This window comes from Saccopteryx leptura, chromosome 1 (assembly GCF_036850995.1).
Source record: "Saccopteryx leptura isolate mSacLep1 chromosome 1, mSacLep1_pri_phased_curated, whole genome shotgun sequence".
In the NCBI taxonomy this organism is placed as follows: domain Eukaryota; kingdom Metazoa; phylum Chordata; class Mammalia; order Chiroptera; family Emballonuridae; genus Saccopteryx; species Saccopteryx leptura.
The window spans coordinates 267,135,013-267,162,085 of NC_089503.1; the positions used below are offsets into that span (position 1 = coordinate 267,135,013).

Here is a 27,073-nt window from a genome sequence, read left to right on the forward strand (position 1 = left end):
ACTCATTCTATAGTCCAAGACCTCCTACACTAGTGAGGGGGGGAGTTTGGAAGGAAAGAGAAAAACTTAGATGCACTTTACTTAGGTTTGTCAGTAATCTTCCTTAACATCCTTAAATTTTTCAGACAAGTTGAAGTTTAACAGTTACTGGTATTTCTAATGACATTAATGCACTTGGAAAACTACCCAGAGCAGACCATGATTTCTTCTAGTCCAAGCAAACAAAAATCAATTAGTGTCAGTTTCATTCCGCACATTGTTTTGTTTTGCCCACAATCTGTTTAAGGGCACATCTGACACTTATTCACCCATGCCTGGCACTGTAATGTTCCTGTTTAACTAAGATGTCATAGGCCTGCATTTGCCTGAAATACCTGTCTAGCAAAAAAGAAAAACACAAAACTGAATGAATAGACAGACAGACAGACGGAGGCGTGCGGGCTTCCGCATGGCCAGCCAGAAGATGTGTTGTGGTTACAACTGAGCAGGCTGGGAGTCAGTGTTTACGACTTCACTTTAAAACCCACATGGCCTTGTGTTCTTTCTCTCCTCTCCTACTCAGAGACACGAAGTTGAAATTCAAACAAAGACATTGGTGGAGAACTTCATTTGTCAGCTGCTCTTGGGCCAGGGGCAGATCGCCTTACCTTCCGATGGGTCCAGTCTCCGTGCTCTCCGCCCGTGCTTGGAGTTGTTATGAACAAACATGTTGTCGGAGACTGCCAGCACGTGTCCGTCCACGTTCACCGTGGTTGACAACACAACCTGCATATTCAAAGTAAAAAAGGGGGTGCCGTTAATTTCACATAGAGTAGTGAATGGACCCGAATTCTGGTTGCTAGTGAGACATAAAACAGAATTTAGGGGCAGAGCCACGCTCCTATATCTACGGCCAAGCCTCAGGGAAAAAGAGTTCACCCTTCTTCCACGTGCGGTCACATGTTTGTGTTTAGACTGTGCTGGATGATGAAATGGGGAGACTAGCCATCTGCCTGTTGGTTCTAGAAATCTAGTTCTCTGTCAAAAGATCTGGATGATCTTCCCCAGCTGACCCTCAAGCTGTTGTCCAACAAGGAGCTGTTCATGTGTGTGATTGGGAAGGTAGGATCTAAGCAGCAGCTGGGAGGTCATTTCTCCAAGCTCAGGAGTGGGTTCTTGCACCTCTGACATGTGCTAACACAATGCCAGCATGAAGGTGCTGCCTGGGGACCTGTCTGTGGTGTCCCTAGCCACTGAGGGGCAGTGGCAGAGATGGTCAAGCTTTGGGTGAGGCCAGGCTGCTGCAGTTCAGTGTTGAAAAGGGAGGACATTCAGTATCTGACCAGAGGAAATGGAAGAGAGGCAGATACAGTAGTGAAAGAGCGTGGGTTTAAGATAGATAAAACTAAACTCAAATCTCACACCTGCTGCTTTCTAACTTGTAACTTTGGACATACTATCAGCCTTTTGAATCTGTTTTTCTTATCTATAAAATATAAACATTGCAGATCAGGAGGTGAATGAGGCAAAAGAAGGACAAATGCATGGAAAGCCTTTGGCATAGGGTCTGGGTGAGTTACCCTGCTAAATGCCTTGCCTCTGCCTTGTGTGACCAGTCCACAGGACATACGATATGACTCACTGAGCCTTTTCCACAGTCCACGTTCCAGGGAAGGCTCTAGACGAAGGGACACAAAGACTAGAGACCAGAAGTTACAAGGCGTGACCCCTGCCCTCAAAGAGCTGACTTTCAAGATGGAGGGATCTGGCTAAAACATAAAATCAGGCCACACAAGGAATGAGACTCAGTTGGGTCTTGCGTGTGAGCTGCAGGTCAGGAGTGGAAGACGCTCACAGAGGCAGAGATCAGCCAGGGCCGGAGTAGTAGGGAGACTGTAGCACAACTGAGTGAACTTGAACGTACCTATCACTCACAAACTTGACCCAGGAAGATGAGCCATCCTAGATAAGAGTCTACTTGTCAGTTATGAATGGCAAATATTTTTTGAGAACAGAACTTATGACATTCATATTCATGCACATGCATAGACTTTTTTAATTAAGGTATTGAATTGGTGCAAAATAAGCAGCAGTATTTGAAAATGACTCTTCTCATTCATCCCCAAATTAAATTTTTTGTTTTTTTGGGTTTTTTTTTGTTTTGTTTTTTTTGTTTTTTTTTTCATTTTTCTGAAGCTGGAAACAGGGAGAGACAGTCAGACAGACTCCCGCATGCGCCCGACAGGGATCCACCCGGCACGCCCACCAGGGGCGATGCTCTGCCCACCAGGGGGGCGATGCTCTGCCCATCCTGGGTGTCGCCATGTTGCGACCAGAGCCACTCTAGCGCCTGAGGCAGAGGCCACAGAGCCATGCCCAGCGCCGGGGCCATCTTTTGCTCCAATGGAGCCTTGGCTGTGGGAGGGGACGAGAGAGACAGAGAGGAAAGCGCGGCAGAGGGGTGGAGAAGCAAATGGGCGCTTCTCCTGTGTGCCCTGGCCGGGAATTGAACCCGGGTCCTCCGCACGCTAGGCCGACGCTCTACCGCTGAGCCAACCGGCCAAGGCCAAATTAAATTTTTTATATTCTACTTATAATTTTTTTGCCAGCTCTTCCTGATTTGTTAAGTGAAGGGGGGGGGGGAGGCTTGACCCTGCCTTAGCTCCTAATATGAAATAAGATTCATTAACTAGGACTTAAAATTTTTTGCTATGAATTGTTTCAAACAAACAAAATTAACAGAATAGGATAATGAATTCCCATTTTTAGGTAAAATTTACATGCACTGAAATGCACAAGTCTTAGCTGCACAATTTTGACAAATGGATACACACCTGTAATCCCTACCATATCACAATTTAAAATACTCCCCTCTCCCCAGAGAGTTATCTTAGTCAATCCTACCCACTATGCTCCTCCCCAAGGCAACATGCTTCTAATTCTTTTTTACAGTACATAGAATTTTAGATAGTATTCTTTAAAATTTTTTAAATATATATTTTAATATAATGGGTGTTTGGGGAAACCCCTTAAACCATGAGTCCACAAAGTATTTCACCTATCCAGCATGGCAGTAGCACACGGGAGACTGTATCTGGACATAAGCGGGCTTCAATCACTCAACCCAAAAGCATTCAATGAACTCCTTCTACAGGTAGGGTATTGTGTCATTCCAGATCTAGGACTATAACCAACGATCTGACTAGTACAAAACCCAACATAGTATTTCTCTAGTTGTCATTCAGAAAATTATTATCAATATAATTGCTCACAATTAAGGGATACAGCCCGTCTAGCTCTGGATCTGTTTTCAATTGTGTCCATGTTAACACATTCAGAATCTGGGGAAAGTCCCTTCAGAAAGTTGCTATCATGTGATGGCCACTCTAAGATGGAGACATCCATCACTCTCGGTTCGTGCACGGAGGCACAGGTCCTTGTCCGGGCCATCTCAGTAGAGCACGGGATGGCATCACAGTCTAAGGAAGAGAGAGGCTGTCTCCTGGTCACGGTGGTAAGAGGAGTGGGAAATTGAAAGCCTTCACCCTGTATGTGCTCACCCTCCAAAAATAATAGGAGAAGGAGAGAAAAAAGAGGAATCAGACCACTTGGGTAAATTGTGTGTGTGTGTTACTGGATTTTCAAAGACATAGCTGTTCATCTCTGGGAAAACAAACAAAATGAGAGGATGCTTCAGGCTTCAGTGGCTAACAAGCTGGGCTAGGTACACTGAAGGGGAGGCCAGCGCCTGGGGCCCACGTGGATGTGAGGAGCATGCTACCTGAGGCCCCTTTAATTTATTCCACAAGCTCCTTGTCATCCTGACTTTAATGCTCCCTGTGCATTCCTGCCACAAAACATGGGGCTTTCTTGAGCCAGCTGATTTCATCATTGTCCATTTGGGTGGAGTGAGAGTCAGTTCCAAAGTGAACATTTCCCGAATGACATACCCTGATGGTTCAGATGCACTTCATTATTTTCTATTAACAATGGAAATAAATTTTAATCTCTTGCTGGCTAGCGCTGGCCTCTCATGATAGCAAGGGAATTAACCTGAATTATTTTAGTGTCGGCAAAATTTATTACAAGTTTTTAAATTATGTCCAAATGTATGTGCGTGTGCATGTATATATATAGATACAAGACAAGTTCCTGTTTTTAATGTTCCAAATATCTTAGACTCTAAGGTATCTAGAAGTTCCTATTTTTAGTATTCCCAATTTTAATATTTCAAATATCTTAGACTCCAACCCGCCACTGAAACTGAATTTACAAAATAAAAAGGATTTCACAAACTCCATCATGTGAAATCAGGTACGTTTGGTTGTTGTTCTTAGACATAGAGACTCACAAATATGGACTTCTACACACATTCACTCTACTTCTGTAAGAATGAACAACAACATTATGGAGGTGAAGATACATTTGGTACATTCAAAGCTCCAAATGTAACTTCCTTCACTGTTTTCTGATGAATGATGACAACACTGATCTTATTCTCTTTGGGGAAGTTAAAGGCTCTGAGTGCCTGAAGACGAAAGGAAGTGGAATGTGCATTCCAGCGCCACTCACTCCCAGGCCTTCCCCTTGCACAAGTCAACTCCTTTCCCCTAGTGAGTATTTCCTGGGTCACGAAGGCTGACCTTTTCCATCTGGAATCAATCAGTCAACCCCTGACAACTTCCTGAAACACCTCACTCCATTTCCTGTTCTCTCCCCCTTCTCTCTTTCCCCTGGTTTGCTTCACTCTTGAAAACTGCAGGCCACAGCAGCTTAATGTTAGAGGGTCAGACACAGTTAGACTCCAAAACACTACACAAGGACACCTTTGACCTTCAAAAATCTTTACATCTTAGCTAAACAAATCAAGGTCAACATTTCTTACCATTACCTTGTTAACTATTTGTAGGCATCTTTGCCAACAATCTTCTGATCATATAACCATCAATACCACTTGTTCTCCTAAGATCATAAACTGATCTGTTTCAGGAGTAGCAAGCAAATTTAGTATTGACAAGGGGTGCCATTTAGAGGTATCTGAAACTAAAAATCACAAGTGTTATATCAAACATATGGAGAGCATTCCAAACAGAAGAACGTCCACGCCTATCACCTAGACCTGATACTTAGTATTTTCTGAAGCTGTCAGTCTCTCTTGGCACCACTATTTGCTGGCACAGCCCAAAACGATGCCAATTAGAAATACAAATGTCCATCATTTGTGTGGGATGGACCCCTGATTTTTGCTACTGACACTGGTGACAGCTTTCATTTGTTTCTCATAGTTGGTGTATCTGTATTTTAGCTCAGAGCCCCAAAAGGAAAGACTGCAGAGCTGAAAACTAAGCCATTGTATTTTATAGCTCTCCTCAACTGATACATTAATTTCAATTCAACACAAAAGCAGCAACCAGTTATATTCATACAAATATTATTTGTGACATGATACCTTTAAGCTAAGGTTCCAAGAAAGAGAAGCAGGGATTGGCTGGAATTGCTTGTCTTTTTTTTTTTTTATGTGAAAGTAGTTTATCACTTTACAATTTTTTATTTGGCTAAGTGCACCCTCTGACTTTTAGGGAGGTCAGATCAATAAACATAGACCAACTCAAGAGTGATAGTGTAGTTCCCATTTTGAACCATGAAATTAAATGGCAGTTTTAGCTGATTATACAAAAACAGAAACATAAAAAATTGTATCTCCCCTTGAAAGATACCAGGGAGCCTTAAGAACAAAATCTATGACTGTTAGCAATTTGCTAAAAGGATGAAGGAAAACTGATTGAATTCCTAAAATTATATTCTTCTTATTATTACACCAAAGTACTCCCATGTCCCTCACTCCAATGGTTTATGCAAAGCAGGAGCTGAGTTGTAAAGCACTCACTCCTGCCTCTGAAGGGCCTCAGTGGGAGTTACCCTTTAGGTGGCCACATCTGTTAATCTGCCTGTACAACTAATTTTCTAATAGAGCAACTGTTTCTTTACTATCGGCATGATAGCATGTGACACAGGCACTTTTACCAAAATGCCCCACTCTGAAATATCTTTGGTTTCTTTGGAACATCACACTTTCGCTTTGTAATATCTATCCTTCTCAAAGCACTATGATTGAATGAAGTGACATAAGTCAGAGGGGTGGCCAGTTGGGACCATCCTCCCGGACAGCCTTCCTCAGCTCAGACCCCGGTGTTCCTACAAAGAGCCTACATCTCACATAGGAGGGTCAAAGAGAAAGAGTAGTCAAATGAAAACGATGTGGAATAACTAAATGATCTGCTTTTTTTAAAAACAGATGAGAATTCCAGTGTCTATAGTCGCTGGAGAATCATTACTAACAAAGGTAATCTCCCCAGATGGATCAGAGTTCTTGCTTTGAAAACACACCAAATTCTACAATGAGACACATTTCCCCCTTTGTTTCAATGAGGGTCATGCACCTCCCAGCTGAATGTGGGGCCTTTGGTGCTTAATCACACAGAGCTACAACGTATAGCATTTATAACATGCTCAATGTGGAAGACTCTGATACCCACTTACAAACACATGTACATCACCTAAATAAATGGTCTTGAAAATTCCTGTGATTTTGCCAAGTATGGAAAAAAAAATTATGACATTTTACATCTGGAAATGGAATTAAATTCACAATGTGCTTTTCCCTTATAACTGTTCAGTTGCTATATATGTTATTTCAGCTTTCCCAAAGCATAACTATTATGTGGGATTTCATTTTCCACCTGTGGAAGAAGAAAAGAGATATAGAGACCATTAAAAGGATAGAGAAAATCAAGACAGACTTCTGGGTAGGCTGAGCAACCAAGCTTGGAGTCCGTATCATGAGAGAAATACCCCGTTGGCATTTTTATACACTGGCTGGTTCTCACTTGACAAGGGGAATCTGCTGAAACAATCTGTCTAAACCTCGACTAATTCAACCCCAGCCAACAACAAACAACTTGGCTGCCACAAAATGTTTCCCCTTACCACTGCATTCTTGGCAGACCTTGCACTTTCAACCAGAGGTAAAGCCCAGGTTCTCTCTGTTATGGGACTCCAGAGTCTCCAGAATTACCTTTAAACACCTACCCCACAAGTATGGATTTTTTCATCTTTTTTTTTTTAAGAATTCCCAGAATTCTTAGCCATCACTGTTGTTTTATAATCTCTAAGGCTAAATTTTCTATTCAGTTAAGTATCAAGTACCAAATGGGAGAGCACAAAGTTGACCGCCATTGAGACAGACATGGGGCATTCTGGGGGTGCCCACACCAAAGGAGAGGGCTGTAACCTGAATGACATAACTCCTGAGCAGGTACGCTCTGAAGTAATTAGAAGGGACCATGTTTTGATCAGTAGAGGTTTTGTTTGACGCTCCTAGGCCCTGTGCTCTTGCCACGGAGGCCAAGAATGAACACTGTCGCAACCTCAGGCGCTGCCATGCCCCTGGCAAAGCATCACAAACACTGCACTGAATCAGAAGCCAGTGCTACACAGGACACACCACTGAGGACACACATGTGGCTGCTGTATACTCTAGGAGTCCAAGGGAAGAAAAATTAACCTGAGCTGAAGGTGAACAAACATTTTCAACATGGAAATGAGAGTTGAGGTAGGCCTTGAAGATCAGAAAACATTCGCTATACAACTTGAGGTTTCTGAGATGGTTATCTGAGAACTAAAAAACAAATTCTAACTGGCATAAGTGGCAACTCCATACTGCTCCACAGTGGCTGTACCAACCTGCATTCCCACCAACAGTGATGTGTTGTAGAATTGGGCACCTGAACACTGTTAATTGTATTAACAAGTGTCACCCCAATAAGTTCAAATAATTGGCATAAATAGAGTAGTATGCCAAAGAGCATACTACTGGTATATTTTGGCAAATTTGGCTTGGGATGGGACAGCTCTTAGAGCTTGTCTTTTACTTATATTTCTATTTCAATCATCCATTTTTTTGTTTGTTTTTTATTTGGAAATTAAATTTAATGATGTGACATTGGTCAATAAGAATACATAGGTTTCAGGTAAACATTTCTATAGCATTTGAACTGTTGATTGCGTTGTGTGCCCATCTTTTAAAAATTAGTTGAATAGGTAAAAAATCAAGTGGCAATTTTTTAAACGAGACTTTTATGTCATCGGGGTGTCCAAAGGTTGTTAATCTGTTTACAACTAAATTTCCTTTCATCTCAAAGGCCATAGACACTTGCTACTTCCAGCTGACCTTGTTTTACTCCAGTGAACCCACTGCTTTGCTTTCCCCAGTATGCTCAGTAGAATGGTTATGGTCACGGGAGTATTTTACTAGCTAACATTTTGAGAGACCCATGGGAATCTTAAAATGTTTGATGCCATCTTGATTTGGCTGGGCCATTCTCTTCCACCAAACTCTGCCCCTAGCAACCTCATGAATCACCTGTCGTCCATCAAAATATCAGGACCATGTGGGTCCCAGAGGCATCTTAAGAATCTATGCTCTTTTATTGCAAAACTAAAAGAACTTTTCTTTCCAGGAAGTTCTGCCCCAGATTGTTCTTAAATGTGTTCAGGTTTTCATGCCCAAATCGGAGTCTCCTGAAATGTTTGAGCATTTAGGCTGTGTTTCTACCTTGCTGAAATCTGATATATCCCCAAAGTTATATAGACAACTATCTGCATTCAATTCTCTCCCTTTTCTCCCACAAATAGTTCACAACACATTTACTACAGGAATTGGTCAAAATTCTTATCACCCTGACTTTTGTTCCCATTCCAGACACCAAAAGTCAGGGAGTAGGGGTGGCAGATGTCTACATGACCAAACAGAAAAGTTTGAAGTCATCTATAAGAAAGCTTTCCCCAAGCTTAATTAACATAGTAGACTAAATAAAAGATCCTCAGACCATAAGAAGTCTCCTTCTGACTCCAAATAGATAATTATCATTTCTTAAACCAGACTGGTTTGTCTTAGCACCAGATAATGGACTCACCTGTTCATCAGCGAGGCCATAAGTCAAGTGATTTTCATTATGTGCTTTAAAACTGCCCAGTAGCATAGACCCCCTCAGGTGGGGATGAGATCACAGAGCAGCTGGAGCAGCCCCGAGCTGAGGCCTCAGCTGAAGGACCCTGCAGGCGGGTGGCTGGGGCTGTATTACATCGTTACCATTTGGACTTAATTTAAACTCTTGTTTCCCTCTTCCCTGGGTGTGAGAGAAACATTCAACATTTTTTATTTAAGGAAAAGAGATGGTGGTGCCATTAAAAAGTTTTATATAAGTTCTGGGGGTTTGAAAATCATAAGGGTTTGTTGGATGGATCTTGGCCATATTCCAAGCCATGAGCAGCCCTGCCCTTCGCTCCTGCACCATGTAGTCACACAGACAGACAGCTAATGTCATGGGTGGCTGTGTGCGCAAGGGCTCTTTGTCATCTACAGTAATTTCTGCATTGATCCTGTAGAATTGTTGCATCTCACGAATTGCGCCAACTGGCTCCTCACACACTATCCAGCCGCCCCGACGAGGTCAGACCTCAACCGAGACCATTGCATTTTCAGTCTTCTCCCCACCGTGCATTTCTTCTCTCTGCCTCACAATCCTAACAGCTCTGCTGGGTGTACCCTTGCAAAGCACCAACCATTTTCCTGACCCCCTTCCTGTCCCCCTCAGGATGTCCTTCCAGAAGGCCCATCCTGCAGTTGTGTGCAAATCTACACTTAACAAACAGAAATGGGCTCAGTGCCGATGGCACCCCACCTAGCCCCTGCAATGACTCCCCTTTCACTAGACACGTGTGCCCCTCCATGCAGCTCCCTTTCATCTCTCGAGCCAAGGATAGCAAGACCTGTGGATGTATCTCAGCACTCTCTCTAGCTTAACTGTAGAAAAAGCAATTATTTTGGTGAACCTAATATAAAAGGGGGGTAATTAAGGAGGTGAATGTGAGATGCCAATTGTCACTCAGCAAAGTTCAGCAAATGGCAGTAAGAACCCTTATCTTGATTATAAGAAAGCGGTGAGTTTGAACGAAGGAATTCCTTTAAAATGAGTCTGGGGTGGAGATGTGTCCAGGTACCTGCTAACCACCTCCAGAATAACTCACCTGCAAGTGGTTGCTGCCCATATGATGGAAAACACCCAGCCCTGGACAGTGGTCATGTCCATTTAAAAGAGTTCTTTTGAGGCAGGAGGGGAAAAATGGCACCCATGCTTCCCAATCCCGAGTAAATGGCCTGCTGGCATCAGTGTCCCATTCTGGCTGATGCTGTGCAAAGCCTTGAAAATTGTCAGGAAGAACATCGCCAGCACTATCATTATAATGGTGGGTGTTATCAGCTCTCACAGCACCCATACTCAACTGCACCCCTAAGTGCTAGAAGGCAACATGAGACAAATGGCACTGGGATGGACCCCCATGCTCCTCATGCCAGTCACGTGAAGACCTCAGAGAAGCACAGCTGAGCTATGTAATCACTTGTCTTAGTTTCCTTATCTCTCCACTCAGATGGACATCTCTCAAGGGAGAAGAGTGTTATCTGTTTTGCTAATGTGTCTCCAGCACCTAGGATAGTGCCTGGCACAGAACTTCCTCAGTAATAGTGGTTGGGTGAATGACTGAACAAATAAGAGCATGTTTTCACTGGGACTTGGAGCAGGCCCAGCCAGCCTATCTACCAGAGTGACTTGGCAACAATAACCCAGATTGTTGTCAACTTCCACCATGTCTTATGGTTTGAATGTGGGAAATGACAACATGCCTGATTCTTCCTATTCTTGGCTTTATTTTCTTCTGGATTTTCCAACTGCCTGCTCTCCACCCACAATGCAGAGAAATAAAGAATGGAGTTCATTATGTCTTCACGGGCCTGTTAGTTTAAACCAGACATACATTTCTTTTTCTTTCCTTCACTGAGCTGTGAATCTGGGAGTTTCACCTAACTGTTCCATTGCAAGGAGGGCAGAAGTGATTTTCTGCATGCACGGTCCCTAGACGAAGATACTTTGGGGACCCTAGAAATCTTTTCATTTTTCCCCTTCCTTCTTATATTTCTTCCATTATTTTTTAAATTTCTCTCTTAAAAATTCATTCAATAACAATTTATTGAGCCTTACAAAGGGCCAGCATTGTGTTAGGTGTTGGGGAGAAAAACAAAAATAAATAAAACATACTAATTATCCTCAAGCAGCACACAGTCTATTAGACCAACAATAATTGTGAGATAATGTGATTGATTGTGTTGGAGAAGCTTGTGGAGAATGGGGTGTTGGCACAGAAGAAGGAATCAGTAGGTGTGCCAGGAAGAGATAGAATGTGCCTGACAAAGGGGTGACAGTCAGGTGTCATCTTAAAGCATGAGTAGAAAGCACAAATTAAGAGAGGTAAAGTGTTCTCAGGCACAGAGGAGAACATGTGGGAAGGTTTCAAGGAATAGTAGTGAGGTATGCCTACTGAGTGGTAGACAACAGGAAAACGTCAGGACATGTGTGTGCCTGGTATAATGATACTTATTTACCATACCTTTTAAAATCTAAGCTTTTGTCTATGGGCAGTAGATATTTATAATGTACAGTAAACAGAATGACATGTGTCAGAAGACCATTTTGGCAGCAGTCCTGAGGGTGGATTAAACAAGGAAGGAGCAGAGAGGCCTTCCGCAGTTTCTCAGGGGTGATGGAGTTCACAGATACTTAGGAGAAGGAAGTAACACTTGGACAATTGATAAGGAGGGTACAGATCACTGAGCTCTGCTGTGAACATGTGCCCATTGGTCATCCACAGACAGTACCCAGGAGGGAGGCAGAGCTGCATATGTGCACCTCTGAGAAGGACAACATCTGAGGAATGGGATCCAATGGTATGTAAAGCCAAGAGAGTGGAAAGAACCAGGAAAAGTCTTCAGTGAACAGGTCCACATCATAAGGGTTAAACTACATGGAAGGTGAATCATTGCATGTTAGGTGAATTTCATTTCTTCTGATCAGGGCTCTATGGAACCTTAAGAGATGTTTTAAGGGGTCTGGGAACACCAGGCACTTTAAGCCAAATTTTGTTAAAATGTAGCTTTGGAGTGCATCAGAGAAATGGCACCGTGAGGAGCGCTACCGACAAATCTCCCCAAAATTTCAACAAGTTCATCAACCAGAGACAGAAAAATCTATCCTTGGAGCGTATGGGAGTTCCACAACTGAAAACGAAGGTAGGATCGAGCGAAAAGTTGACTAAATATATAATCAACCCTGAAGGAAATAAGTCGGACAAAGAAACACTCTGCCTTCCTCACTAACCTGAGCAAAGGCTGCTTTCACTTGGAACTGAGGGGGGGGGGCGGCTAAGGATGTGGAGGAGGCTAGGCTGCTGCACGGACGTTTGTTCAAGCCGAGGAAAGAGTGTGCTTGTGGTGAATCAGCCCACGCAAGCTAACGCCCGTGCCGCAAGCAAATGCCCACCCCGCAAGCTGCAGTTGCCAGCGGCATGCAGGGAGTGTGCCAAAACGAACTTCCCTATGCCCAAGCTTCTCTGGGCGGGTGGGGCACCTCACCCAGCCATCCAAGCTAACAATCAAGCATCGGGGAAGGGGCGCGTGGGCAGCTTGCAGTCCTTTCTGAAGCAGATTGGTGGATCCAATCACTGAAATTAGCTTAACCCACAGTCTGCTCACCTCCCAACTGACCTACACGGCTCTAGCTGACAAGATCTCTCTCAGTTCAGTGATCTAAGACAAGAGGCGTGATATTTTTTAGTGCCTCTTGCTAAAGAGGTGGGGGCAACTTCTGATTGGTAGAGCTTTCATACTCAGAGATATACGCTAAAAAGAGGGACTTGGCAGATGTTAAGACCTCCTGTACTGTAGGTAGTGACTAGGGCATCTTCTTCCCAGCCAAAACAGGTTACAAAGTGTGGAAAGCCTGGGGAGAGTGGTCCCACAGAGTGCTAGGCTGCTGAACAGGCTTGGAGGCTCATAGAAAGTTACCTTGAGAGCAATTGGCTCCCAGTCCCGCCTGATTACACTGGCAGCTCTGACTGCCAAAGCCTTACCCAGAGCCCTGCGTTGAGTGGGGATAGAGTGGGGATTTGTCAGCTCTTTGAGCCTCTTACTCCCCAGGCAGAGGCAGAGGCAGAGGCAGTGGCAGCCTCATAGCTGGATCATCAGGCTGCTAATTTAGGAAGGAGAGACTAGGAGAGAGGCTCTGGGAAAACGGACTCTCTCATTGTCGGAGCCTGCAAATGCTAACAAGCCTTGACTACCAACGAGACTGAAGCCTAATATATGACATCACTGTAGAGTCTCATCAACTGCAAATCTCTACCTAAGCATGCCACAGGGGCAGAGTCTGGGGTACAGAGCCACTGACCAGGAAGAGGGAGAGGAAAGAAAAAGGAAGAAGTTAACCTCTCAAAAATCAAGAAAATCCACAGACTTTATAACTTGTTCCACTATATTTTTTTGTTTCTTTCATCTTCTTGCCTTTATTATTATTGTTTCTATTTCCTCCACCTTGGTCCTTTTATTCTCTGCCCATCTTATTCTTTCCTCTTCTTGAACTACACTACCCATAAGTGTTACATTTTATTTCTTTTATTCTTCCTTACTCTCCATGAGGGTTACACTCCAAAACCCTTAACTCTCTCTCTCTTTTTGTTTTTTTTATTCTTTCTTCTTTTCCTTTTCTCCTTTTTCTTATTTCTCCCTCTCTATTAGTTTCTTCTTTTCTCCTTTTACTTTTCCTCTCATTCAATCCTCAATCACGAACAAATTATTTGATTTGGGACTCAAGTTTTTTTATGTATGTGGCATTTTGGGTGCTCTTTACTTCACTTTTTAACTCATTAGCATTCTTCCCAACCCAGGATCTCCATTCTATTTAGTTTTTGCTCCACTTAATACAATAGTTATTTTTTTCCTTTTTCCTGTTTCCCTTTTATCCCTCTCATTATATATCTTAGTCAACCATCACTTACAAGCAAATCATTTTATACTTGATTCAAATTTTTTCCTTTTTTGCATTTTGTGGATCCCTACTTCCCTTTTTTGCCCCTTGAACACTTCCCCCAAACTCAGGCCCTCCGATATAGGCAGTATTTGTTCTGTTTAGCATAATATAATTCACAGTACATCACAATATTTTCCTAAGGAGGAGGGGAGAGGAGGGGAAGAGAAGAAAAAAAGGGGGGGGGGAAATAATAAATTATTATTGTTTTTTCCAATTTTTTTTCTTTTTTTTTTACCTTTTCTTTACTTTTTATTCTTTATTAATTCTCATTAGTGCTGTCAACAAGACCACCCTCAGATGCCATTAAGAAAAAGAAAATCGAATATCATGGATACAAAAGATAGAGAAGTAGCACAGACAGATGTGGAAAAATCTATGGAGAAAAAATTTAATATATTGGAAACCTTGGAGCTAAATGACAGAATTTAAAATTGAAATTCTAAAAATACTCAGAGATATACAAGAAAACACAGAAAGGCAATTTAGGGAGCTCAGAAAACAACTCAACAAACACAAAGAATATATTACCAAGGAAATTGAAACTATAAAAACAAATGAAAAAGAGATGAAAAACTCAATCCATGAGCTGAAAAACAAGGTAACAAGCTTAGCTAATAGAACAGGCCAGATAGAAGGTAGGATTAGTGACATAGAAGACAAGCAACTTCAGACATAACAGAAAGAAGAAGAGAGAGACTCAAAAATTAAAAAAAATGAGAAAGCCCTACAGGAATTATCTGACTCCATCAAAAAGAATAACATAAGAATAATAGGTATATCAGAGGGAGAAGAGAGAGAAAATGGAATGGAGAATATATTCAAACAAATAATAGACAAGAACTTCCCAAGCCTGTGGAAAGGACTAAAGCCTCAAATTCAAGAAGCAAACAGAACACCGAGTTATCTTAACCACAACAAACCTACTCCAAGGCACATCATAATGAAATTGGCAAAAACCAACAACAACAACAAAAATTTTCAAGGCAGCCAGGGAAAAGAAGAATACAACATATAAAGGAAGGCCCATTAGATTATCATCAGATTTCTAAGCAGAAACTCTACAAGCTAGAAGAGAGTGGACCCCAATATTTAAAGCCACGAAAGAGAGGAACTTTCAGCCAAGAATACTATACCCATCAAAGCTATTCTTCAAATACAAAAGAGAAATAAAAACATTCAGAAATACAGAAAAGATGAGGGAATTTATCATCAGAAAACCCCAGGAAATACTAAAGGGAGTTTTCCAACCAGATTCAAAGAACAAAACAAAACAAAACCACAAGTAAAAGCTCTACCAAGAACACAATAAAACCAAATTTAAACTGTGACAACAAAAGCAAAAAAAGAGGAGAGGATGGAGATTAACAGTAGCAAAGGACGATGAAATGCAGAAACACTCATAAGATAGGGTGCTACAATGAATATGGTACATACCCGTTTCATTACTTAATGGTTACCACCCTTGAAAAAACCATCACAGAAGCACATGACTTAAAAAAGGTAACAACAGAGGAAAGAAGTATGGAATACAAACAAACAAAAACAAATGATAGGAAAACAAAAGAGTAGAATAAAAAAAGATACAAAACTAACAGAAAGCAATCTATAAAATGGCAATAGGGAACACACAACTGTCAATAATTACACTAAATGTAAATGGATTAAACTCACCAATAAAAAGGCACAGAGTAGCAGAATGGATTAAAAAAGAAAATCCAACTGTATGCTGCCTACAAGAAACACAGCTAGGCAACAAGAATAAAAACAAATTCAAAGTGAAAGGCTGGAAAACAATGCTCCAAGCAAATAACACCCAAAAAAAAGCAGGTGTAGCAATATTCATATCTAATAATGCTGACTACAAGACAGAAAAAGTACTCAGAGACAAAAATGGTCATTTCATAATGATTAAGGGGACACTGAATCAAGAAGACATAACAATCCTTAATATATATGCACCAAACCAAGGAGCACCAAAATATATAAAACATCTACTTATTGACCTAAAAACAAAAACTGACAAAAATACAATCATACTTGGAGACCTCAATACACCGCTGATGGCTCTAGATCATTCATCCAAACAGAAAATCAATAAAGATATATTGGCCTTAAACGAAACACTAGAGCACCTGGATATGTTAGACATCTATAGGATACTTCATCCCAAAACGACAGAGTATACATTTTTCTCTAGTGTACATGAAACATTCTCAAGAACTGACCATATGCTGGGCCACAAAAATAACATCAGCAAATTCAGAAAAATTGAAATTGTGCCAAGCATATTTTCTGATCATAAAGCCTTGAAACTAGAATTCAACTGCAAAAAAGAGGGAAAAAACCCACAAAAATGTGGAAACTAAACAACATACTTTTAAAAAATGAATGGGTCAAAGAAGAAATAAGCGCAGAGATCAAAAGATATATACAGACAAATGAAAATGACAATACGACATATTAGAATCTCTTGGATGCAGCAAAAGCAGTAATAAGAGGGAAGTTCATATCACTTCAGGCCTATATGAACAAACAAGAGAGAGCCCAAGTGAACCACTTAACTTCACACCTTAAGGAACTAGAAAAAGAAGAACAAAGACAACCCAAAACCAGCCGAAGAAAGGAAATAATAAAAATCAGAGCAGAAATAAATGAAGAAGAAGTAAAGGTATCACTTTTTGCAGATGATATGATCCTATACATCGAAAACTCCAAAGACTCCACAAAACAGAAAAACTATAGAAAAAATTAATAAAACAAGGAGCTGGTTCTTTGAAAAGATCAACAAAATTGACAAACCCTTGGCAAGACTCACCAAGGAAAAAAGAGAAATTACTCATATAAACAAAATCCAAAATGAAAGAGGAGAAATCACCACAGACATCATAGATATACAAAGAAATCGTAAAATACTACAAAAACTATATGCCACCATATTCAACAATCTAAAGAAATGGATAAAGCCCTAGAACAATACAACCTTCCTAGACTGAGTCAAGAAGAAGCAGAAAGCCTAAACAGACCAATTAACAGGGAGGAAATAGAAAAAACTATTAAAAACCTCCCCCAAAATAAAAGTCCAGGCCCAGACGGCTATACTAGTGAATTCTATCAAACAGACTTGGTTCCTATTCTACTCAAAGTCTTCCAAAAAATTGAAGAAGAAGCAATACTTCCAAACACATTTCATGAGGCCAACATAACCCTCATACTGAAACCTGGCAAGGACGGCACAAAAAAAGAAAACTACAGACCAATATCTCTAATGAATACAGATGCTAAAATACTAAACAAAATACTGGCAAATCGAATACAAAAACATATTAAAAAAATAATACATCATGATCTAGTGGGATTCATCCCAGAATCTCAAGGATGGTTCAACATACGTAAAACGGTTAACGTAATACACCATATCAACAAAACAAAGAACAAAAACCACATGATCTTATCAATAGATGCAGAAAACGCATTCGATAAAATACAACACAACTTTATGTTTAAGACGCTCAACAAAATGGGTATAGAAGGAAAATATCTCAACATGATAAAGGCCATCTATGATAAACCTTCAGCCAACATCATATTAAATGGCATAAAACTGAGGACTTTCCACCATAAATCAGAGTTGTCCACTCTCTCCACTCTTATTTAACATGGTGCTAGAAGTTCTGGCCAGAGCAATCAGACAAGAGAAAGAAATAAAAGGTATCCATATCGGAGAAGAAGAAGTAAAGGTATCACTTTTTGCAGATGATATGATCCTATACATCGAAAACTCCAAAGACTCTACAAAAAGATTACTAGAAACAATAAACCAATACAGTAAGGTCGCAGGATACAAAATTAATATACAAAAGTCCATAGACTTTCTATATGCCAACAATGAAATATTAAAAAACGAACTCAAAAAAAGAATCCCCTTCATGATTGCAACAATAACAAAAAAATACCTAGGAATAAATATAACAAAGAATGTAAAGGACCTATATAACAAAAACTACAAAGCATTGTTAAGGGTAATCAAAAAAGATACAATGAGATGGAAAAATATTCCTTGTTCTTGGATAGGAAGAATAAATATAATCAAAATGGCCATATTACCCAAAGCAATTTATAAATTTAATGCAATTCCATCAAAATTCCTGTGACATTTTTAAAGAAATGGAACAAAAAATCATCAGATTTATATGGAACTATAAAAAAACCCCGAATAGCCAAAGCAATCCTAAGGAAAAAGAATGAAGCTGGGGGCATTACAATACCTGATTTCAAACTATATTATAGGGCATGGTATTGGCAGAAAAATAGACACTCAGACCAATGGAACAGAATAGAAAGTCCAGAAATAAAACAACATATATATGGTCAAAAATTTTTCAATAAAGGGGCCAACAACATACAATGGAGAAAAGAAAGCCTCTTTAACAAATGGTGCTGGGAAAACTGGAAAGCCACATGCAAAAGAATGAAACGACTACAGCTTGTCCCCTTTTACTAAAATTAATTCAAAATGGATCAAAGACCTAAATATAAGACCTGAAACAATAAAGAACATAGAAGAAGACGTAGGTACTAAACTCATGGACCTGAGTTTTAAAGAGCATTGTATGAATTTGACTCCAAAGGCAAGAGAAGTGAAAGCAAAGATAAATGAATGGGACTACATCAGAATAAAAAGGTTTTGCTCAGCAAGAGAAACTGACAACAAAATAAACAGACAGCCAACTAAATGGGAAATGATATTTTCAAACAACAGCTCAGATAAGGGCCTAATATCCAAAGTATACAAAGAACTCATAAAACTCAACAACAAACAAACAAACAATCCAATAAAAAAATGGGAAGAGGACATGAACAGACACTTCTCCCAGGAAGAAATACAAAGGGCCAACAGATATATGAAAAGATGCTCATCTTCATTAGTTATTAGAGAAATGCAAATCAAAACTACAATGAAATACCACCTCACACCTGTTAGATTAGCTATTATCAACAAGACAGGTAATAGCAAATGTTGGAGAGGCTGTGGAGAAAAAGGAACCCTCATTCACTGTTGGTGGGACTGTAAAGTAGTACAACCATTATGGAAGAAAGTATGGTGTTCCTCAAAAAACTGAAAATAGAACTACCTTATGACCCAGCAATCCCTCTACTGGGTATATACTCCCAAAACTCAGAAACATTGATACGTAAAGACACATGTAGCCCCATGTTCATTGCAGCATTGTTCACAGTGGCCAAGACATGGAAACAACCAAAAAGCCCTTCAATAGAAGACTGGATAAAGAAGATGTGGCACATATACACTATGGAATACTACTCAGCCATAAGAAATGATGACATCGGATCATTTACAACAAAATGGTGGGATCTCGATAACATTATACAGAGTGAAATAAGTAAATCAGAAAAAAACAAGAACTACATGATTCCATACATTGGTGGGACATAAAAACAAGACTAAGAGACATGGACAAGAGTGTGGTGGTTACCGGGGGCGGGGGGGGGGGGGGAGGAAAGGAGGGAGAGGGGAAGGGGGAGGGGGAGGGCACAAAGGAAACTAGATAGAGGGTGACGGAGGACAATCTGACTTTGGGTGATGGGTATGCAACAGAATTGAATGACAAGATAACCTGGACATGTTTTCTTTGAATATATGTACCCTGATTTATTGATGTCACCCCAATAACATTAATAAAAATTTATTTATAAAAAAATGTAGCTTTGGTGTGGGACAGGAACTATAGCTTTTACCAAATTCTCAAAACTTTCTCCTTAATAGCCTTCTCCACAGAAAAGAGCTTTCACTGAAGGTTATCCTCTTAATAAAATCTGACTGCAGCATATAATTTGCCAATTCTTTTGTGTATTAAATTAAGGCCACTTTTCAGAAAGTGAAAAGACAATGATGGAATGAGAAAAAATATTACCAAATCACTTACTTATCCAATAAGGGCCCAGTAGCCCAAATATAGAAAGAACCCTAACAGCTCAACAATAAAAAGAGAAATAACCTAATTTAAAAGTAGGCAAAGGATTTGAATGGATGTTTTTTCAAAGACGATTAACAAATGTTCAATAAGTACAAGAAAAGATGTTCAAAACCATTAGTCATTGGGGAAAGAAAATCAAAACCACACTGAAATACCACTTCACACTCAGTGTATGACTAGAATTAAAAAAGAAAACAAACAAAAAAAAACCCCAAAAAATAACAAGTGTTGGTAAAGATATGGATAAATTGAACCTTCGTACATTACTGATGGAGATGTAAAATCGTGGGGCCACAAAAGAAAAACAGTCTGGCAATTCCTCAAAAAGTTAAAGATAGAGTTGCCATATGACCCAGCAATTCCACCCTTAGATATGTGCTCAAGATAATGAAAAACATTTGTTCACAAAAGAACTTGTACACAAATGTATTATAGCAGCATTATTTATAAAAGTCAAAAAGTCAAAACAACCCAAGTATCTATCAACTGATGTGAAGTTAAACAAAATGTGATATATTCTTACAATAGAATATTACTCAGCTCTAAAAAGAAGAATGAAGTACTGAACAACAAGGATGAACCTTGACAGTAGACACAAATGTCCACATGTTGTATGATTCCATTTCTATGCAAAGTCCACAGCAGACAGACCCAGAGACAGAAGACCAGTGGTTGCCTTCTGGTAGGGAGAAAAGGGAAATGGGAGGTGTGGAGTTCTTTTTGGGAGAACAGAAATGTTCTGGATTCCCTTAGAGTGGTAACAGTTGCACAACATTGTGAATATACTATGAGCCACTGAACTGCACACCTTTAAATGATTAAAATGTTGAATGATACATAAGATGAATTTTATCTCAAAAAAAAAAAAACTGCAACAACAATAACAACAACAACAGAAAAACAAACCCTACCAATTGTCTTTAGTTCTACCCCAGAAACAAAACTAGAATCAAAAAACTGTTTTTAAAAACATCTTTTCCCTTGCCATTGCCAAAGTCAAATATTTTCACATAGGATAAAAAATGCCCTTTTATGTTGGGACCAGCAATCTCTATTGTAACCCTGTTAAAAAGTCAGGCACATTGTAAACCTCAGTGAGTAACTAAAAACATAGAGAAAATAAATATTAGCATGCATTTGCTTAGTGAGTACATTTCTGCAATTTGGGACACATAAAATGACAAGGCATTCATTAAGAGCCTCTCAAATTTATGAGTCTTCTCAAATTTAGAACTTTGGAAGTAGTGGGAGAGAACACGGGTGTGGGAGTCCACATGGCCAGCTTCTGGTCCCCCTGTTTCCTCCAGGAGGGAAAGTTAAGCTGTGGTCATCGAACCACTTCAGAACGCTCTTGAATTTCACACTTTCTTTTGGACTGAAATTATTTACATTTCCATTACACACATTTCCATAATAGTATAGTGCCACAATCTTCACTGTGTGCAATGATCCTACATGGTCCCAAGACGGCTGGCTTTATTTCTATTTGTCTTCGTATCACACAGTGTGGAGAGGAGGGGTTTAATTTTCTGAGAGGCTGGTTATAACATTAAATAATTAACAAGAAATGTCCCAGTAAGATTGTTTGATAACCACGATGCGGTGAAAAACAAAACATGGGTTTTTTTGAATTAGTTCTCTCTGGACTGTGTGTGCCTCCCCCTCTCTGATGAACTCTTTCATGACTTGGTTCCCAAGCCATAATTTGTGGGGTCTAATGTAAGATAATTATGTGCAGCCCCTTGTTCAGAAATTACTAAGAATTTCCAAAGGGCACAGCAAAGCCATCCACCTAGCTGCTGCACACCTCGCAAAACCAAGTTGGGGAACAGAGTTTATCAGACAGCCACACTCAGCTCTACCATGTCCTTCTTGTGGTTGGAGGTAAGTGGTTTCAACTCCCACAACCTCGCTTTCTTCACCTCCAACACAAGACTCATCATCCCCCATCTCTTTTTGCTTCCAGGACTATTTTTTTTAAATCTCAAGCTCGAATACTATTGCTTTTAATTTTTCTGCGGGGAAGAGAGCACTTGTGTGTCTTGAATGGGCATAAGTGGCAGGAAAGCCACTTGGATTAAATGGGGGTCCTTCAAAAATTAAGGAAGGAGAAGGGGCGCAGAGGGGCTGCTCCTCCTTCAGCTCCGGCCTGACACTTTGCCTCGCTGTTGTGTTTTTATTAGCTTGCATCCTCAGTACATCAGTGGCAAGGGTGATGAAACCGGTGGCAGATTTAACTGCCAGGCAGCTGGGTCACTGTCCCACGGGTCTTGTCATGCTGCGATCTTAAAGTGACCACGGCTGTTTGGGCTGCGGCTTTCAGGAAGACTCTGAGAGAGACCACTGAATAGTTAATCGGTGGAAAGGGGAAGAAAGAGACTGTTGCTTGCAGAAGGCACCGAGAAACGGCTTTGAGAAATCCCAAAGTGGCTGAATATCAAGAACACGTCCCGCTGTGGGCAGCTGTGTGTGCGAAGAGCAGCCTGGGGGCTTAAAATCAAATCTCCAGCTTGGGTTGGTGCCGGTCCCCTGGGGCTTTGACACTGGAGGCTGAAGCCCTAAACACTATAAAATGAAGCAACCCTCAATGCTATCTATGAGGGTTATCCCTTACAGTTATCTTTTCATTGTTAGCAATAGCAACCTCGGTGAATCATGTGTTCTAAGAAAAAGAGAAAAGCAAAAAGAAGGCTAAGGAGAGAGAAAACGGGATGACTTATTTCACAGGAAAAGTGTGCAGGCCCTTACCTGAAACCGCCTCATGTCCCTCGGGTTTCCTGCTGTTTTCAAACAATTCTGATTGCACTTGAGGAAAAATTTTAAAAAGAATCTGTGAAAAGAAAGCAATGGGTTACATCTTTAAGTAAACATTTTTAAAGAGAGACTATCCATCCCTGCCTTCTATTCGATTTGATTTGGAAGTGATTGTGTTTCAGGTCTGGGGAATTTCAGCTGGCCCTGCCTGGGGAGGAGTGTTGCTGACCCTCTGCAATTTGCAATTTGGGATGTTTTTAGTCACAAGTCAGCTCCATCACTACAGAGGACTGTGAAGCGGTTCACAAGCTGGGTTCTGGTCTGTATACCCGCCCCCAAGTTCCCAAGGTACTCTCTCTCCAAAAAAAAAAGGCTTCAAAAACAGCAATTACTCCTACGGTACAAAAATGTCTTGCTCCAGGGTTAAAAAAGGAACAACTTAGCCCAGAATCCCAGGGCTCCTCACGTATGTGGCTTTCCGCTGGCCACACACCTCTCTGCTCACACATCTCACACATACGATACGCCCTCACACATAAAGGGGCCTGATATTTTCAACTGATGTATATATAAAAATCAGACAATGTTATATTACTATCCAAAGACAGAGTCAGTCTGTGCAGGGTACACACTAGGGGAGTATGATTAATAACAAGTGTAAATGTCCTTTCAGACCTTCTACAGATTATCCAGAAAATATGAAAAGGCACACAATAACAGTCTGAGGTCATCGTTCATAAGGCATATTTTTTTAAGCCGATATGCTCCTAAATGAACTATTTGTGCAATTTAAAAACTGGCATCTTGAATCAGACAAGTATATCCACCAGGGTAAAAGGGCAGAAGTGGCTTTTTCAGCCATTTATGTATTTCATGTTTGGAATTTTGTTTAAAAATACAATAAGTTTTTCATTTATTTTACTTGCAGAGTCCTTTCCCTTAAAAAAAAAAAAAATCCTGCTTTTGCAGTGTTAAAGTCCCAGGTGAGCGAGGCCTATTTCCCTTTCTGTTACTATGACAACGAAATTTTACGCAGTCCCAAAGTCCCTTCACAACTCTCACATCCATGCCTTGAATTAGAACTTTAAAGGAAAAGATATACATTTTCTGCAGGATTTACCAACAAAACTAAGTAAAAATCAACATTGTTTCTAAAAATTCTATTTTAAACCAATGGTTGGTGACACGTTCTCATGCTGACCTTCTGTTTTTTGTTTTTTGGGTTTTTTTTAAATTTTTTAAAAATCACACAAAAGAATTAGAGAATGTTCCAATTGGTGGTATTTTGCACTTAAAGAAAAACCTGATAAAAAGATAAACAGTAAATGCTAAAGGAGGAGAGAATAGGAATTGCACTCTTCAGGGCGTTATTTTTTGGGAAAGTGTTGTTTTATTTATTTATTTATTTATTTTTCGGGATTTGAATCTCTTTTCCTCTAGAGTTGCTAAAAGTATTTGGTCAAGTGTTCCTGATCCCATCTCATGAATAAGGTTGGTGTGAATTTAGAGGTAACAGCTAAACATTTTTTCATTATTTTATAACATCTGCTTTTCACATCTCTCATCCCATCTTTTGTGAAGCGGGCAGTGTCCACCGAGTAACCTGCAGGATGACAAGGCAGAGAGGATGCCCCACAATCCTGTCCTGGTGCTCAGAGTCAGGCACTCAGCCTGCCCCTCACTGCACAGGGCGGGGGATGTCTACCCAGAGCCGGCGGAGCACGGTACAACCAGAGCTGCTTTCATTTAAGAAAAAATGGAGCAGCATCCAAACATGTTGATTTTTTAAGGGAAACAGTCTTCCATTTGTGCATTCGCAGAAAAGTCATCCACGGGCACAGAAAATGTACTGAGGTGCTCTCGTGACAGACTTGAAACTCGCCTGCTCTCCTGACAGATTTGAAACTCGCCTGCTTCTTTCTCTCTTGGGCCCTTCTGCAAACAATAGCCCTCACCCCCACACCACATTGCCCTCCAACACCCCCATGAGTGATTTACCTCTCCCCTCCTATATCTTCCCCCCTCCCCCCAAAAAAATCAAATCAATTGCTTTTTCTCACTAACTAACTCTTTGATTTGGGGAAAGTTTTCCCACAACTGACCTCTTATAATGCATTCTGTGTATGTTACACTTCCTTTTCCCCATCCCACCCTTCCTCCAAAATGTATCTGGTGAAAACATTAATGTTTATAAAGGCATTATTATAGGAATGAGGCAGTGGGTTGGAAAAGTGCAAAGGAGATAAATGTTTACATAAAATCAAATTGATGTAGGGAAACAAGGGGCTTGCTGAAAGGCTTTATGCATTTTTAAATTAGGACTCTTAACAGTTCTTAGGGTGGAAGACGCCCTGTTCTGACTGGTCTGTTGGCCTGAGCATGCAATCCACACAGCCCCTGCACACTAAGCTAGAACATTCTGTTCGCAAAGGTTAAGAGAGGGGTGGAAGAGGGAGGGAGCAGGGGAAGAAAGAGAGAGAATTCTCTTATATTGTACTTTCTAAAAGAGACATAGCTATTTCTATTTCTAAATGGCCAGCACCAAAAATTACGACCTGGATATTTTATGTGGACTTAAACATTAACTTAAAGAAAATGTGGGGCTTACTGACATCTCCAATTTTTTCTTCTTTCTTTTTACTGAAGTCTTCCACCTCCCTCCCTGTACCCCTTCACGAATCATGCTCAGGGGTTTGGTACGAAACCCTTCACTAACCAAACCAGCCATTAACCACAGGATAACTTAGAGGGAACAAATCCCCTGTGTCTAGATTCCCTCCAAAGTCAGAGCTGCTTGGAAAATGTCAGCTCTCTGTACTCAGAAATGGGAAACCAAAATGAATTAGAAGATTCAGACCAAATGTGCAGATTCTCATCAGAATGGAAATTGTTTTCACTTCCCCCAAACAATGTTGACTACATAAATATTATACCCACTTAGCATGGGACACCTTGTAGGCCTCTGATCTCATTCCTCAAGAGTAAATGCTAACAACACAGGTTTGTCCTTGTTTTATCGGTAAAGAGGAATAGAGAAGTGGGATCAAAATGTGAACTAAAGTGAACTATAATTGAAAAAAAAGAAAAAGAACCAGAAAAAAAAAGTGAATTCAAACCCTCAAATTTTAATCTGCTTCCTAGGTCAACTGAGGCAACAGAGTGCACCAAAGGGCATTCCTTCACTCCACAAATATTCATTAAATGCTGGCAGTGGGCTAGTCTTGATCTGCTATCAACAAACTTTGTAACTAAGTTACCTCACTTTGCTGCGTCTCGGTTTCTTCAAATGTTAAGGTTTAACTGGATTACTTTTAGGGTTCCTTCCAACATTTATATTCTATGATGGCTAAGAAAAATACATAGAATGGAAACCTTCCAGAAAGGGCTAAATTGGGGGAAGAAACCACTGAAGACAGAAAGATCATGACTTATTGAAGCCCGAGTGAAGGTGGCTGCAGGGGTCTTCCTAGAGATCGGCCAAACCCCCCAACCTGAGACTGAGAGGAAAATAAGCAAGGATGGCTGATGAGTAGAAAATGGGAGCGTCTTGGCTGATGCCTTGGCCAGAGCTGCTGATATAGTGAGGTTGACGGGCAGATCATCAAGCAAGATGCACCTTTCCTTTAGTGTCCTTTCCTTATGCTTCCAAGACAGGTGAAGGTGACTCAAGAATGTCTGAGATCAGAGCCCAATGTCACAGATCAGAGCCATCTCTGCTCACCAGGCTGTGTGTTCCAGCAGCTGAAGGGGTCAAGGGTCACAGAGGGCAGGGGACAAAGGTTAGCTCAAGGCCAACTCTGCGCCATGCTCCCAGCTATGTTCTTGATATACATTGCCTCATTTATTTCCCACAGCTTTATGAGTGACAAATCATCTCACAGCTAGAAAAAAACAAAGGCACCAAGAATATATAAATTTGACCGAGATCACATGGCTCATAAGTGACAGAAACAAAAAATTAAACCTGGGCCTTTCTAGTAACACATTCCATCTGGCATGCTATGTTTCGTGTACCAGTTAGAATGTGGTGATGGTTGCAAAACTTTGTGAATATACTATAAACCACTGAACTCTACAGTTGGAATGGGTGAACTTTATGCTAAGTAAATAGCATTTCAGGATAGCCGTTTTAAAAAGAAACTTAAGAAAACACAGTCTGAAAAAGGCAAAAACAACAACAAAACCACAAAGGGGTCTGGTTTTTGAAGATTGAGAGGACTATGGCACCCCAAGAGGATGCATTAGTTCAAAAATAGTGGCACAGAAGTGAATGCCACTACTGAAAACCCCTGGTGAGCTCATTTACCAGTATTTACTCATTTGATCAATTATTATTATTATCATTATTATTATTTTTTGTATTTT

The 27,073-nt window shown here is 40.5% G+C and overlaps 1 protein-coding gene across 1 annotated transcript in view; it reads right to left on the reverse strand.

The window, feature by feature from the left end:
- EBF2 (EBF transcription factor 2) overlaps nt 1-27,073 on the reverse strand; it is a 218,270-nt gene that overhangs the window by 46,287 nt on the left and 144,910 nt on the right. Inside the window, exons 7-8 of the mRNA XM_066352054.1 lie at nt 22,703-22,784; nt 648-765 (exon numbers count right to left, since the gene is read on the reverse strand). Coding sequence (XP_066208151.1) covers nt 648-765; nt 22,703-22,784 — 200 coding nt within the window. The remainder of the gene's footprint in view (nt 1-647; nt 766-22,702; nt 22,785-27,073) is intronic.